The 13,081-nt window shown below is 43.6% G+C and overlaps 1 protein-coding gene across 4 annotated transcripts in view; it reads right to left on the reverse strand.

The window, feature by feature from the left end:
- Positions 1–13,081, reverse strand: part of PPP2R3A (protein phosphatase 2 regulatory subunit B''alpha) — a 51,185-nt gene that overhangs the window by 15,208 nt on the left and 22,896 nt on the right. For 3 of the 4 annotated variants that reach the window (XM_026075552.1, XM_026075553.1, XM_026075554.1), the window contains 4 exons: positions 8,227–8,487; positions 7,519–7,622; positions 4,915–5,017; positions 2,991–3,065 (listed from right to left, as the gene is read on the reverse strand). In XM_026075552.1, the coding sequence (XP_025931337.1) occupies positions 2,991–3,065; positions 4,915–5,017; positions 7,519–7,622; positions 8,227–8,487 (543 nt within the window). Of the gene's footprint in view, positions 1–654; positions 925–1,899; positions 2,032–2,990; positions 3,066–4,914; positions 5,018–7,518; positions 7,623–8,226; positions 8,488–13,081 lie in introns of those variants that run through there. The other variant, XM_026075555.1, reaches the window with a different exon arrangement.

Genomic DNA, 13,081 nt, shown 5'->3' on the forward strand with positions numbered 1-13,081 from the left:
AAAGCTTTTACATTAACTGCCATGTGATGTCTTGCATCGTCTTCACCAGCTTTAGGAGTTGGTCTCTGTTGAAAGAAATACAGGTAGTTTAATATCCTGGCAATACAACAGCTCACAGATACTGCTACAGATTTTAGTACAGCCCATTATAACCAAAATGCACCTCTAAAAGGTGCAGATGGAGGCAAAGAAGAATTTAAAACATGCATACACATCTTATCCGTACTAGACTGTCAGCTTACTCTCCAGGTGATTTCAACAAGCGATGCTGTATCCAGTAATGAACACATAAGCCAGTGTCTCCTTATGGCCCTCATCTGTAACACAAAAATAAAATGTGATTCTTGCACTTGCAGCAAATACAGCACTGTCTCTGTAAGTGGGTATAAGGCACTCTACCTTGGAGTGATCAAAAGGATCCAAGTAGTCTCAAAATCCAGGGACAAAGCTGTTTCCTTCATTACCTCCTGGTGGAAATACTGAATTTCATAACATTAAAGAGAGAGAAGTGCCAAATTGTCTGTGAAAGGAAGCGTGAGAGCAGAAATTCCTGGTGTCAGAGAGGAGAGCCACTGCTGCAGCAGGCCAAGTACTGCCAACTCCCAGTGGGAACGACGTGACCCAGTGGACTGTCTCCTGAGGTCTTGACTCTGCTCCAATTCGATGGTCCAGCCAACGCCAAGCTCAGGAGGAGTTYGTCTGTCAGCACAGATGCCCAGAACAGCACTGTCCTGCCAGTGCAAGGAGTCTGTGAAGGACATCGCGGCTTTGTAAGATTCTCCGCTACACACCATTCACCTCGACCAGCAGCACCGCCACTTCCTGGCTGTCTGGGAGCAAGCCTAGGAAGTCACCTCTGTCCAAGCATTGTGAGTGAAGGTGCCTAAAGGCTCGGACTGAAGTAGGAAAGCACAGTGGAGACAACTGGAGTGAAGAAGCACAGAGAAGCTTCATGTACACATGAAGGGTCCAGTTCTGCTACTTTATGTAGACCTGAGTGCAGAGAGCTACTAAAAGAGTGGTCTCATCCCCACCCTTGGCTCTGTATTCCTGGCCCTCCCACGAAAGGTACTACTGCTCCTCCTGTTATGCACTGAGTCCGATCAGGAACTTGATCCAGGTGGAAAATACATATATTTTTTGACAGGTTAGATTTCAGCTATATGAGCTCCCTGGTCTAGCTTGCTCCATGGTCACACAGGACCTCACCCTGGCACAAGGGAGGTTGTGGAAAAGGGAAGGAGGACGGTGTTGCCCTTTTCAGTAGCAGCCTGCACTTCAGTTAGCTCAAAGAGAGCGTGGAACCTCAGCTTCACGTATCTGCCCCCCCCTCCCATGACTGGAAAGTGCACAGCACCCTGCCAAGGCCCAGAAATTGCTGCAATTGCTGCTTTTGAGACACCAAGGGTGATCATCTGGGGCCTACTCTACAAAGATATTTGTTTCTTGCCCCTATTCTCTCCACTAGACCCTGAAAAATACAGGAGCAGCACGTGGTTTGGGTAGGAGAAGCTATAAAGGCAGGTGATGCACACAACTGCCTTTGCCACCACCCAACAGCCAGCACCAGGACAGTTGCATATTGTGCCTAGACCAGCTCACTGGCAAAGAACAACTGGCTGACGCTGTAGTCGGACACAGACATTGGTGAGCAGAAGAAAGCACTAGGAAGAGTCCAAGAAACCATAACGCCGGATCATACACATTCAGAATGCAATAAGCGTTACCTTTGCAAGCTCGCAAAATGGAATCAGGCATCTACCGTTCACCACCTACTCCAGATTCCCTCAGCACCCCGACCTCTACCCAGTGGCCTTTAATCTTCCAGCTGTCACTCCTCTATGCGCCTTAAGCACCAAACACTGGGGCACAAGTGCTACAGGCACCTTCCACACTCACCCTTTCATGTGCCTCCAGAACTTGGACATCGTTATACCTACTCTGGCCAGTTACTGTGCTTGACGTCTGCTGTCTGGCTCCATGGGAACGTGCTGATAATATTCTGATGCTCACAGTCATATTCAAGTGAATCTAAATATTTAAATCGATTCTCATTATACATTTTCATAAAACATTGCTCTGATGGTTCAGGATTCGCCCAGAGCAACAGAGTGTCTCTCTGCCATCTGCTCTTTACAGGAAAGGGACAAGTCTGTGCCTGCCAAAAAAGATACCTTCCAGCTGCCAATATCGGGCAAAACTGGCCCCCATGCAGGCCCTGGCAACAGAACTGGAAACACTTTCTAAGTCCTTGAACCCTCTTGGGATGCAGTTCCCATGGGCCTTTCCTTATCTGGATTTGTTACCTCTGCAGAGATAAGACCTCCTACACATATACCTTTCATCCAGCTTCATACCCAGTATGAGACAAGTTAAAGGGTGAAAAAAGTATAGACTTACTCAGGCAAAGCACAAGTCTAACTCCTGACTGCAAATGTGGAACAAAGCTACAGAACAAAAGAAAAAAAAGAAAAAAAAAGTAGTCACAAAACTCAGAGGCTCAGAAGGACTAGAGATGCTTACTAGCAAGAGCGAGAGGCAGGAGAGCTGGACTGGAGACCTACCTGTGCAATGGACGCCCTTGCAGCACGGAGCAATCACGGACACTCCATGCCTGACTTGCTCCAAGTGACAAAAATCTTCAAATATAAAGCCCTCCATGCCTCAGCAGCCCAGCAGAATTAGGGGTAAATTTGCAGCTTTCAAAGACCAAATAAGGATCACTCTTGTTTTCCTTCATCAGGATAAAGGCCAAAAAATGGTTTTCTAGATTTGCTTAAGACTAGAAAGAATTGCTATTATCCTTTTGAATGACCTCTTGTACACACAGGCAGATCAATTTTCCCTGGGGAAGCAGTTCTTAAAATAACTCATTACTAACAATCCTAAAACCACATTTTTTGAAACAACTGAAAAATTTGCTGATGGGAACAGTGGAAAAGGGAGGGTTGGTATGACAGCAATACAGGAGATCAAAGGAACCAGCCTACCGTCGTGATATACCGGGAATGGAATTCCGGAGCATCCTTCAGGAACGTCAGGCCAGGATGCGTTTCCACTACATCCTGCAAAGCAAGACCAAATACAATGAAACAGATTTTCTTCTCCCTTTATTTAATGTTTAGAAGCTTTTGYGTTCACAAGCCAATACTTTCTCTTATTTTTGAAACTGTATTTGCAGCATTAATAATAAAACCAAAATGATATATATATATTTTTTATCTATAAAGTGAACCTTGTAGAAGCATAAGTAGAATACATTTTCTGGGCAATACGCACCTGTTGGCCATTTTGATTTACTTAAGGACAGAAAAACAAAGGAAGAGAGTTAGTGAGTGGATGAAAACTCATTATTACTGAATGAGACAAAAAATTAGTTGACCATGCAACTATCTCCTCTGCAAAACCCTTTTTTCATTCACTGAAGATATTAATATTTGTTAGATCTAAGCATCAAAATAAGACTCTGAAAGGTTGAGGAAGTTGCTTCTTATGCCCTCCACAACAGTGGAAGCTCTTGTGAACCTCAGAAGGCATACAGAGAGATTTCTCTTTCTCAAGACGAGTTTTTTGCAAAGCCAAACACTGGCTCACAAAGTCAAATCTGCCAAGAAATGCATGACCAAAGATGTGGAGAAACTGCTCAGATCCTGAATGAATCAGCTCAGATCCCGAATGAATCAGAATCTCTGCGTAGTTGCTACGTGGCTACCTGACTCCTCTGCTTTAAAAGAGGAGGTGCTCAAAACTTTGCCCCGTCTACAGCACAACATGGCAAAGAGATAGAGCAGATACAGATACACCCTTAGGGGTGCAATATGACAAGATTTTGGCCAGTCTAATATGATGGTGGTGGTGTAATATCATGGTGCAATATGGCCAGTCTCTGATTAATTGAGAAACAAGGTTGTACATGCCTTTGACTGCATCAGCAGCAAAAAACCAGAGCTGTTATCAATCAGGAAAGGCAGTGTGCCCAGTGGGGAAAGGACGAAAAGGAGCATGAGAAAGTTTACCCATCACAGTCCCCGTTTTGTTTGGGAGAGAGAAGCATCCAGCGCAGAAACAAAATCTTTCCCCAATAAAGCATCTCCACAGAGGTTTTGCATAGTGGGCAACACAATGTGAGCAATCTAGGGATATGTGGAAAAGCTCAGAAAAAAAAAGTATCAACAGATGATCAGAGGAGCAGAAGGACCTGATTTATGGAGAGACTATTAAAAAAAAAAGTTAAATCCATCCAGAGCCTGGCTAAATGGCCACAATTAGAGAACAATACCCTGGTTTTACATGTTTTGTAAAGATACCACATGTGAATAAAACAAAAGGGCAGAAATGAAATCAAGATGCGTAGGTTTTAGTTTGAATATTAGGAAAAATTCAGCAGCAAAATTTACATAGCAACAGGTTTAGTGGAATAGAAAGCAACTGGAACTGCAGAATTCTTTGCAAAGATTTCTATGGGATATTGTATCTCATAGTCTTGTTAGGCAAGCTCAATATTAACTAGCTTTCCAAACAAATTTTAATAACTTTTCTAATAAGCTTTTATGATGTGCTTGAGTATCAGTAGCGCCATGTATTTTTCCCAATAACCATCTAGAGAAATGGGGTGAATTTCAGCCTGGTTATCAGGCACTGGCAAATACGAATCCTAAGAGGAGACAAGAGACTAAATAAAGTTTGACAGTCCTCAGTAACTCTAGCAGGATGTGCATCTGGTTGGCACTTATGCAAAGCGGCTCACTTAAAATGCTTATTTCTATTTCATTCCAAAATAAGGTCTACCCATGTGCTGTCCAACCAAAGGTCTGCATGTCCTTGGTAAACGTTTAAAGACATGAGAATAAGAAAGTTACGGAACAAAYGCTGCTCCCTCCTCTCGTCCATTCACTGCTGAGCAGCTGCAGGTACCTGAAGCAGCGGGATGAAGTCCTCCTGCTCTAGGTAGTCACAGCTAGGCTTYGCTAAAAGGTATGTGAATCTGGATGCATCGTCATGACAGTTACGTAGGACCCTACAAGAGAGATGAGAAGTTAGTTCAGCTGCTTTGTATCCCACAGAGCAATCACGAACCATAACTGGATTATAAAGTGCCTTATCACATGTTAGGAGAAACTTTCCAACATGATTTATGCACAGCTGACCTCAGAATACTAGCACCCATTTTATTCTTCAGCATCTTTCAGTAGCACCAGGTGTTTCTGCCCAGTGGAGTTTTGTTTTGTGTTAACGTTGCTGCTGTAAACAAGGTGTTTCTCACTGAAGACCACGCTTATTTTAGAGAGAAAATTAATCAGTCTAATGAGATGTCGTAACAGATGCGCTCTCCAATTTAATCTTTTGCTACACTTCAACGTTTGAGGATATTGCCAAACCGCAGCGACTTTTCAAGCAGAAAAATCACTCCCCAAGAGGACATCTCTTGTTAAGCATGGTGCAGCTCGCTGCCGTGCACAGGAGTCATGGAGAACAGTCTAAGAAAAGAATTAGCAGGGCTGAGTATTCGGAGGCATGGAAACCCATTCCTTAGGATGACAGTTTGCATCCGTGATCCTGATTCTTGTCTCTGTTCTCCTCTAATGCAAAATACTATCTTGGTCAGAGGTATCACCATTACTTAATTCACTAGGAATAGAAATTCTCATGAAAATGAGGAATTCCTTGACATTCACCAAATCACTACTAAGCAGCTGTAACAGAAGGGAACATTTGGATATATCAAACACCAAGTTGTTCATACAGCATAAGGGAAGCAATAAATTACTCCAAAATTACCTGTTATTAACTGTCAAAATGCAAATGCACTGTTCATTATTTACTTCTAGTGACTACTTCCCACTCACGCAAAATATATGAACTCATATTGAAACACACTACGGAAATGCCCCTAGTTGCCATGAGTTCTGGCCTCTGTCTTCGTCAACAGCAGACTTTATCAACAAGGTTTTATTTTGGGGGGTCTTTATTTTTTAATAAATCTTTCGGAAAAAAAAAAGGTGACTGACAAGCAATCCTAGCTGCACATTCACATCGTGATACCACACACACACACACTAACAGAGGGGTGCTAATTTCTAGCTTTTTTTTTTTTTTTTTTTTTAAATCAAGCTCATATAGCTGAATCCCAAGTCCACATTTCAGCATCAAAATGAAGGCTCTAATTTTCAGAAGTATTCCATATCCAGCAACTCTCACCAACTTCAAATGAGATCAGTAAGCATACAGCATTTTGAAAAGTCAGGTTGCTTACTAAGATGCTTAAAAATAGACTTCAGCGATTAAAGATTCCTGTTTTAAAATTATGGCTGTGTTCACATAGTTGCAGTGTAACTTTATGGAGAACACTGCTCTTATTTCTGACTATCACATTTCCAAAAAGAATTCTGGAACTGGCAGACGAGAGGAGAAAGGAAAAAAGCTGTCTAAAAGAGCAATTAAAGTGAGGAAAGCTTACAAAAATGGCTTGGAAATGCTGTGGTTTAAAGAAGACAGAAGAGGGGAATGACCRCAGTCTGCAAATATCTGAATGATGTGCAAGTCAGAGTGTGAAACTATGCTGTATCATACACAAGGGATTAATTARGACTAATTGGAGGAATCTAAGGAAGGAAARAAGTYGTCTGTGTCAAGAAGGACTTACTGATCACAGTCACCCCTAACGCTTTTGCAATTTTGCCAGAGTAACTAGAATCTTTTTGGACAATATCATCACAGAAAACGCTTTGGAAACTCAGGGTTAGAGGCTATTTCAAGAATCTGAAGAGTGACCCTTAAGTCAAAAAGTAGAACTCTCCGGATACGGGATGGAAACATTGTTCAGGTGTTTTACAGAGTAAAGAAAGACTGAACCACCCTGGAGGCAAAGATTAAGCAAGAGAGCGGGTCTGTTCCATCTCACACCTCTGACTGAGCATCATATACACAGAGCTCTTTCAAAAAGAAGCTTTGACAATAGCATGAGCTGAAGTGACTGTGAAAGCCCACAAATTTATTAAGCACTGTGCTTGAGAAAGGTAGTAACAAAAACTATTAAAGCTCTCAGAGTTTGGCCCCCTTGTGAAATCACCTACCTTGCTGCTGCTTTATTTTACACTCCTTCCCACCCTAAACCATTATCAAATGCTCCCAACCCCACTCCCAAATGGTACTTTTTCAGTGCAGTAGTGTAGCAATAAGGCCTCAGACAAGCATCTCCAAACACCACTGAGGTCTGTCGGCTRTTTCAGGATAGCTGACATTTTTCTAGGGAGTGGGTTCATGTGTTTCATACGCCAGCCAGACCAACATGTTTATCACCTATATAATAGATGCAAAGTCTGTTGATGCAGCATGGAAACAGGTGTTCAGGAAGTTATAAGGAAGAAATCTTAAGCTCGTGGAGATTTTAAGCCTTTTATTTTCTTTTAAAGAAGGGACAATGATTTGAAAAGTCTAGTGGAAGAAAAAAAAGACAGAGACTTGTAGAGCAGGCTGGTCTTTTTCTAAAAGGAAAATTTTGCCTTCTGCTATACTCACTTTCTCCACATGGTTACAAACGAGTGTACAGACACACATCCCGTCCTTTCTCCTCCCGATGCGCTGAACATAGGTGCTTTCCAGTAGAGCGGGCAGCCACATATCTGTAATGAAGCACAGGAACAAAGAGGAATACAAAAGCAGTCCGAAGAAGAGCCTGCTTGTTTATAGACTGAATTCACCATCGAGACTTTCACACAGGGAAAATAAAACAACAGTAATAAGCAGTTTATGCCCAAGAACTGCCTTAGGTTGGAAATTGCCTTCTCAAGCAACACTGCAAGAGAATCCATAGGTCACCTCCAGCTTAGCGGGAGAGCTGACCWCAAAGAAGGTAACTGGCACAATCCGAAGCCGCAGAGGCACCCTAGGCTTCTGCTGTCTTATAAGCAAAACTACAGAGGGACAGAAATATAGATATGTAATTGGTGTTTGGTAAGAAACCTGCCAGAACCATTTTGCAAATCAGAGCAAGATGCAGCACACATCAGATGTGACAAAGAGCAATCTTCTCCCACGGACACTTCAACCAGGGTCCTTTTTGTTTACTCTTTTCTTAATCTAAAAAATAAAAATGTTCAGCGCAAAAGCATATTGGTTCTTTCTTCACTAAAAATTAGAACAGCTGTAAGTTATTTTATTAGCTTTAGTTTCAGTCTTTGTCTCTCTCTCTCTCCCCAGAAAATGAAAAACCCAGACAGCAGGTACCTTAGCAATTTTCCCCATTTCACAGATGTTTGCCTTCTCATCTTCAAACTCCGTAAAGGCTTCCTCAATCCTGGCAATGACCTCCTCGTGATTAGTGCAGACATTCGGAAGTCCTTTGGGGAAGTAGAAACGTGGAATGTTTACGGACACAGGGGTGCTGCTGGCGGCTTTGTTCGCAGGCAGAAGAGCACACGGGCTAACCACCGAGTTCAAAGGGACCGAGGATGAAGTTCCAGGTTTCTTCTCTGGTTTATTTTGAACCTGAAAATAGAAGGAGTTACATAAATACTTTTCAACAGCATGGCATATAGAGTGGAGAGGAAAATAACTTGTGTTCTAGATGATGAGGAAAAAATTAAAACCCATCAACAATTAAGTTATAGCATGGAGATATAAAAATGTATGCCTTAAGGGACAAGTTTAAAAATTACTGCAAAAACTGCACATTTAGGATACACCACATGTAGGTAGCCACATAAAGTTATACTGTTTAATTACAGGAGCACACATACTACAATTTTAGCAATACCCTCAAATGAGGACAGTGTTTAGTATTTCTTCGTATATTGGTCATGAGTTGTCATCCTGACCCATAAAGAGCACAGCAACAAAATCTGCTTATTAATTTTTTCCCCATAGAAATGGGACACCTGTTCACATAAATGTCTTGCCTCATATATGAGCAAACTGACTTTCACAACACCAACATTTCCCACCTCCCGGGAATATCATTCCTTTTGCCAGATGAAGTATCACCTCACAGAGAAGTTACGAAAAGATTTGCGTGACTCTCTTCTAAACCTCAGGAAACCTGTGATTCTGCGCCCAACTTGAGAGATCCAAGACCTGACTGCGTTAGAGAAGCAAAAGTGCTGGTAATGCCATTTATATTAGCAATTATGAGCAGCCAGAAGTGCTGAAAATCATTGGGCACCCACATGAGACAGTACACGGTTGGTGGAACGTACAAAAGGTCTGTTTACAGCTCCAGTTGGGAAAGAATCCCTTTGCAGGCTCAGCGCCCACAGGTTTCCCTGAATCAGCACCTACATCATCTGCTGTAGAATCAGGAGAAAACTGCGAACAGAAACTAGACCTTCTGCACGCCTGTCCAAAGATGATTATCTCTCCCTCGCCTGCCACYTCTTGTTTCATTAGCTCACCATCCCATCACTCCTCTCCCGTCTGTAGCGAACGTCATGTTGATACGGCAACCCCCATAAGATCATCTTTTTATCAGACCTCTCGAATCTTCTAATTTTGTCCATGAATGCTTTCGATAAAGGATAGTGGAAAGCATAGCTCAGAGGCTATTTGTATTTCTTATATACACAACGAGATCCTAAAATAGATAATTTTTCAGACATGGAAAGGAATATTTTTTTAAACTTTAAAAACCTAGTTACAGTGTAAGCAGCAGCAGACAGATGTTGGAATGCCCAGGAACTGAGATTTCTCTCCTCCCCCACGCATGCACACTTTTCTTGGGAAAAGGCAATTGAGTTGCCTATTGCACAATGGTTCAATTGCAAGAGTTATTAATAATATAATAACGTATGTGATAAGAGGCTAGTAAGGAAATGGTCGAGTAAATACAGCCGCAGCTTTAGGTTTGTTACATTTATTCCTAATATTTCAAATCAAAATTGTTTCAGGATGAAATAGCCAAGTCTAAGTTCACTAAATACAAAAGAAAATATATGACAAACCAATCAAACCCTTTTCCTTATTACTTTCCAGAAACTTGGAGCTTTTTTCCACAACACATGCTGAATATACCAACTTGCTATTGGTTTGCTTTCAGAAAGGTGAAGAAGTGAGAAMTGGGAAAGCTTCCCTGAGCCCCGTTTTCTCTGCAGTTTAAAATAGCTTATATTCTGTTCTTCAGAGACCTGTAAAACAAGAGACGGAGGGATTTTCCACTTGCTTCACTCCTCTTTCTTTGAGCACTGAGGACCTCTGCCTTCTCCTGCTTGCTGTCCCATTTCAGGCACAGGAGCCTGCACGCTTACACATACACGGCAGCCCAAGCACACTTCCATACTCTTAACTGCTCTGGACACAACACTTGAACCTGAAGCCTGGGTTTCTTTAAATCTTCCTCCTCTCTCGCATCTTGCAACACAGGAACCGCTGAAGATCATTTTCAGCCTTCGGGATTCCCGATTCTATCAATACTGATATTCAGAGTCAGTAAGGTCCTCAATAGCGCGCTCAGGCTTTGGAGAACAAGCCCAATCACTGCCACCTGCTCTTCCTCCCAGCTTCCCTGATTTTTCCTGCTCCCCCACATGGTGCTTTTCTTTGTGTCTAATCCCGAGTGATGCTGGAGCTCACAGGGGGCCAGGAGGGAGGATCGAAGGGTCTGAAGCTCAAAGAAAACTGAGATTTTACTGGGGCTGAAGAGGGCTGTGGGACAGAGTAACTGAGATGCTGCTGCTACTAGGGCTGGTACTGCCACTGGAGTTGAAGGTGAGAGGATTAGGTCCCACACTGTCACCACACAGCACATCAGGGAAATCCGGGATGATCCAGAGGTGAACATCTGGGGACACTGAAGATAACAGTGCGGCTGGGGTACTGGGGCGGGCAAGTCTGGCTCTGAAGAGGGGACCCTGCACGACACTGCAGGTAGGGGACCTGGGATGGTCGCAGGGGTAGGGAGAAGCTGGTCACCAAGGCGGGCCTTGGCTTGCAAGTCAAGCTAGTGATTTGGCTTCGAGGAGGACTGAGGCACATCACTTCTTCTGCCTCTGCAATCCTCCCACCCCCTCTGCCCTGTCTAGCTAGTGAGTTTTCCAGCCGTGACCAAACTCTAATAGTTTTATTCCCAGGACTCCAGCAGAGGGGAAATCCCCACTGGAGTCTTACAGCATGACATTTGTACAAACAACACCAAGCCGAAACAGGCACCGAGGTGCCAAATTCAGCCACTTCGGTCCTATAACAATAATGTTTGTCTTGAAGACCCAGCTCTCAGAAATGGGTTTCTTGCCCATGCATCTCTTCAGTGCACACATGCCCTCTGAGCTGCCAGGATTGTGAGGAAGAGCTAGAAAAAAATGACTCAAATTCAGCAAAAAGGTCCACAAGTCCAAAGACACCAAAGAAATATCTAAAAAAAAAAAAAAAAAAAAAAAAAAAAAAAAAGGCAAAAAGCATGTTGACTCTCTGGATTGACAAAGATGCCCCCACTCCCTTACACTACCGCAAGAGAATGATAAAATCATTCAGACCTGGAGGGCAAAGAGACATCCCCAGCCATTTTTGTCCCCTTCTTCACATCCCACATCCCGACAGGGCACCGGACCCAAGCTGAACATCCTGCAACACAGCTCAGCTACTTTCCCCCAGAGCCAGGCCTAGCCTCCACCTTCTCAAAAATGGGGCAACTTGTTTTCCCCCAGGTATTACCGGAGTCAGCAAGGCTTGACCCCAGCTCACATGAACCAGAAGTCACGTCCCCAGAATCCACAGTAATCTCCTGATCCACAACCATGACACAAAGCAGAAGTTAGACGTCTACAGCGTAAATACAGGGAATGCTACTAAGCCCCAAAGAAGTAGGGAACCAGTTCAGATGCAGGTTTGCTGCTGCTGCCTTCCCAGGAAGGCTGAGCCACCATCTCCTRCTTGATCCATGGCAAACGAGGTGGAGGCAGAGCTCATGGGCGGCTTTTTTCCAGAAGGTCCTACTGCAGGAATAGAAAGAGCATTTTCTGAACTTTGTCTTACCCCTTCTCGTTTAAGAAATGAGCTGCTTACAACGACATGAACAGAAAATGAGTGGAAACTAGCTTATGAGGATACTGTTCCCTAGAACAGTCTTTCCAGGAAATTTTCAATTTGCATCATTTTGAGACGATCCTTCCGGGAGGGGTATAACGACACGGCAGCCACTGTGAAGGCAGCAGGGAGTTTGTTACAAATGTGAAACCACTCGTGAAAAAGAAAGAAGCGATATGAGGGGAAATTCTTTGGCAATTCCTTGGGGGAAAAAAACGCACTGTTTCTCACTGAAAGAAGTTAACCTGAAACATTGTTCGCTTAGTGGAACACATTTTTTCCAACAGGGATGGGCACTGYCAGAAAGGACAGTTAAGGAAGTCAACTACAACTGCTACAATAAGTCTTTTAGCTTTGCTACCAAGAGCTAGCAAACCAACCTTTTTGTTTTCCCCTGAAAAGGGAAGTGAGATTAAAAAAACCCCCATTTTTAAATACTGCTCTATAGTGTGGTTTAAATTACCTTAGCTAAAATCTATCTATCCAGCGTATCCCCTTTTGCCAGACATGCAGCTTATTTATGGACAGACTAAAATAGTCACATCTGCATTATGAATAAACCAGACAGAACTGCGGCCTCCTCACAGCTACGCAAATAAAGCGCAGAGATCAAAACCTGCCGGCCAGGGTCGGCTGAGGGACCCTGCTAGCTGCCTCGAGGGCGCCAGCTCCAGCAGGAGACTCCTGGGAAGGACGCGGTATCACATCAGGAGCTCAAATACTTTCTATTCCTTTCCCCCAGCCCCAATCTCCGCAGCGTCCCAGAGGATAAATTCACCAATTTTCATTTACCAATTAGCAAGTCCAGTTACCTTGACTTTCAGGTCATCTCACCGACTAACACACATGCTCAAGCACAAGATATAGCTCCGCGAGACACAAAAATTAGCAGCTCACTGCTGCCGAGGGAGAATCCCCCTCCCTGCCCTCCGCTCCCATCACACACGCTGCCGCTGCCACCCAGGGCCAGCTCCAGCGCTTGCCGGCCCCTCCGTGAACTGATTTAACCCACTTGGAAAGGCAGAAAACTGAGCTGCGATATACGGGATGATATTCCGGCGAGTTAAGG

Source organism: Apteryx rowi, unplaced genomic scaffold, assembly GCF_003343035.1.
Source record: "Apteryx rowi isolate R43461 unplaced genomic scaffold, aptRow1 scaffold_406, whole genome shotgun sequence".
Taxonomy (NCBI): domain Eukaryota; kingdom Metazoa; phylum Chordata; class Aves; order Apterygiformes; family Apterygidae; genus Apteryx; species Apteryx rowi.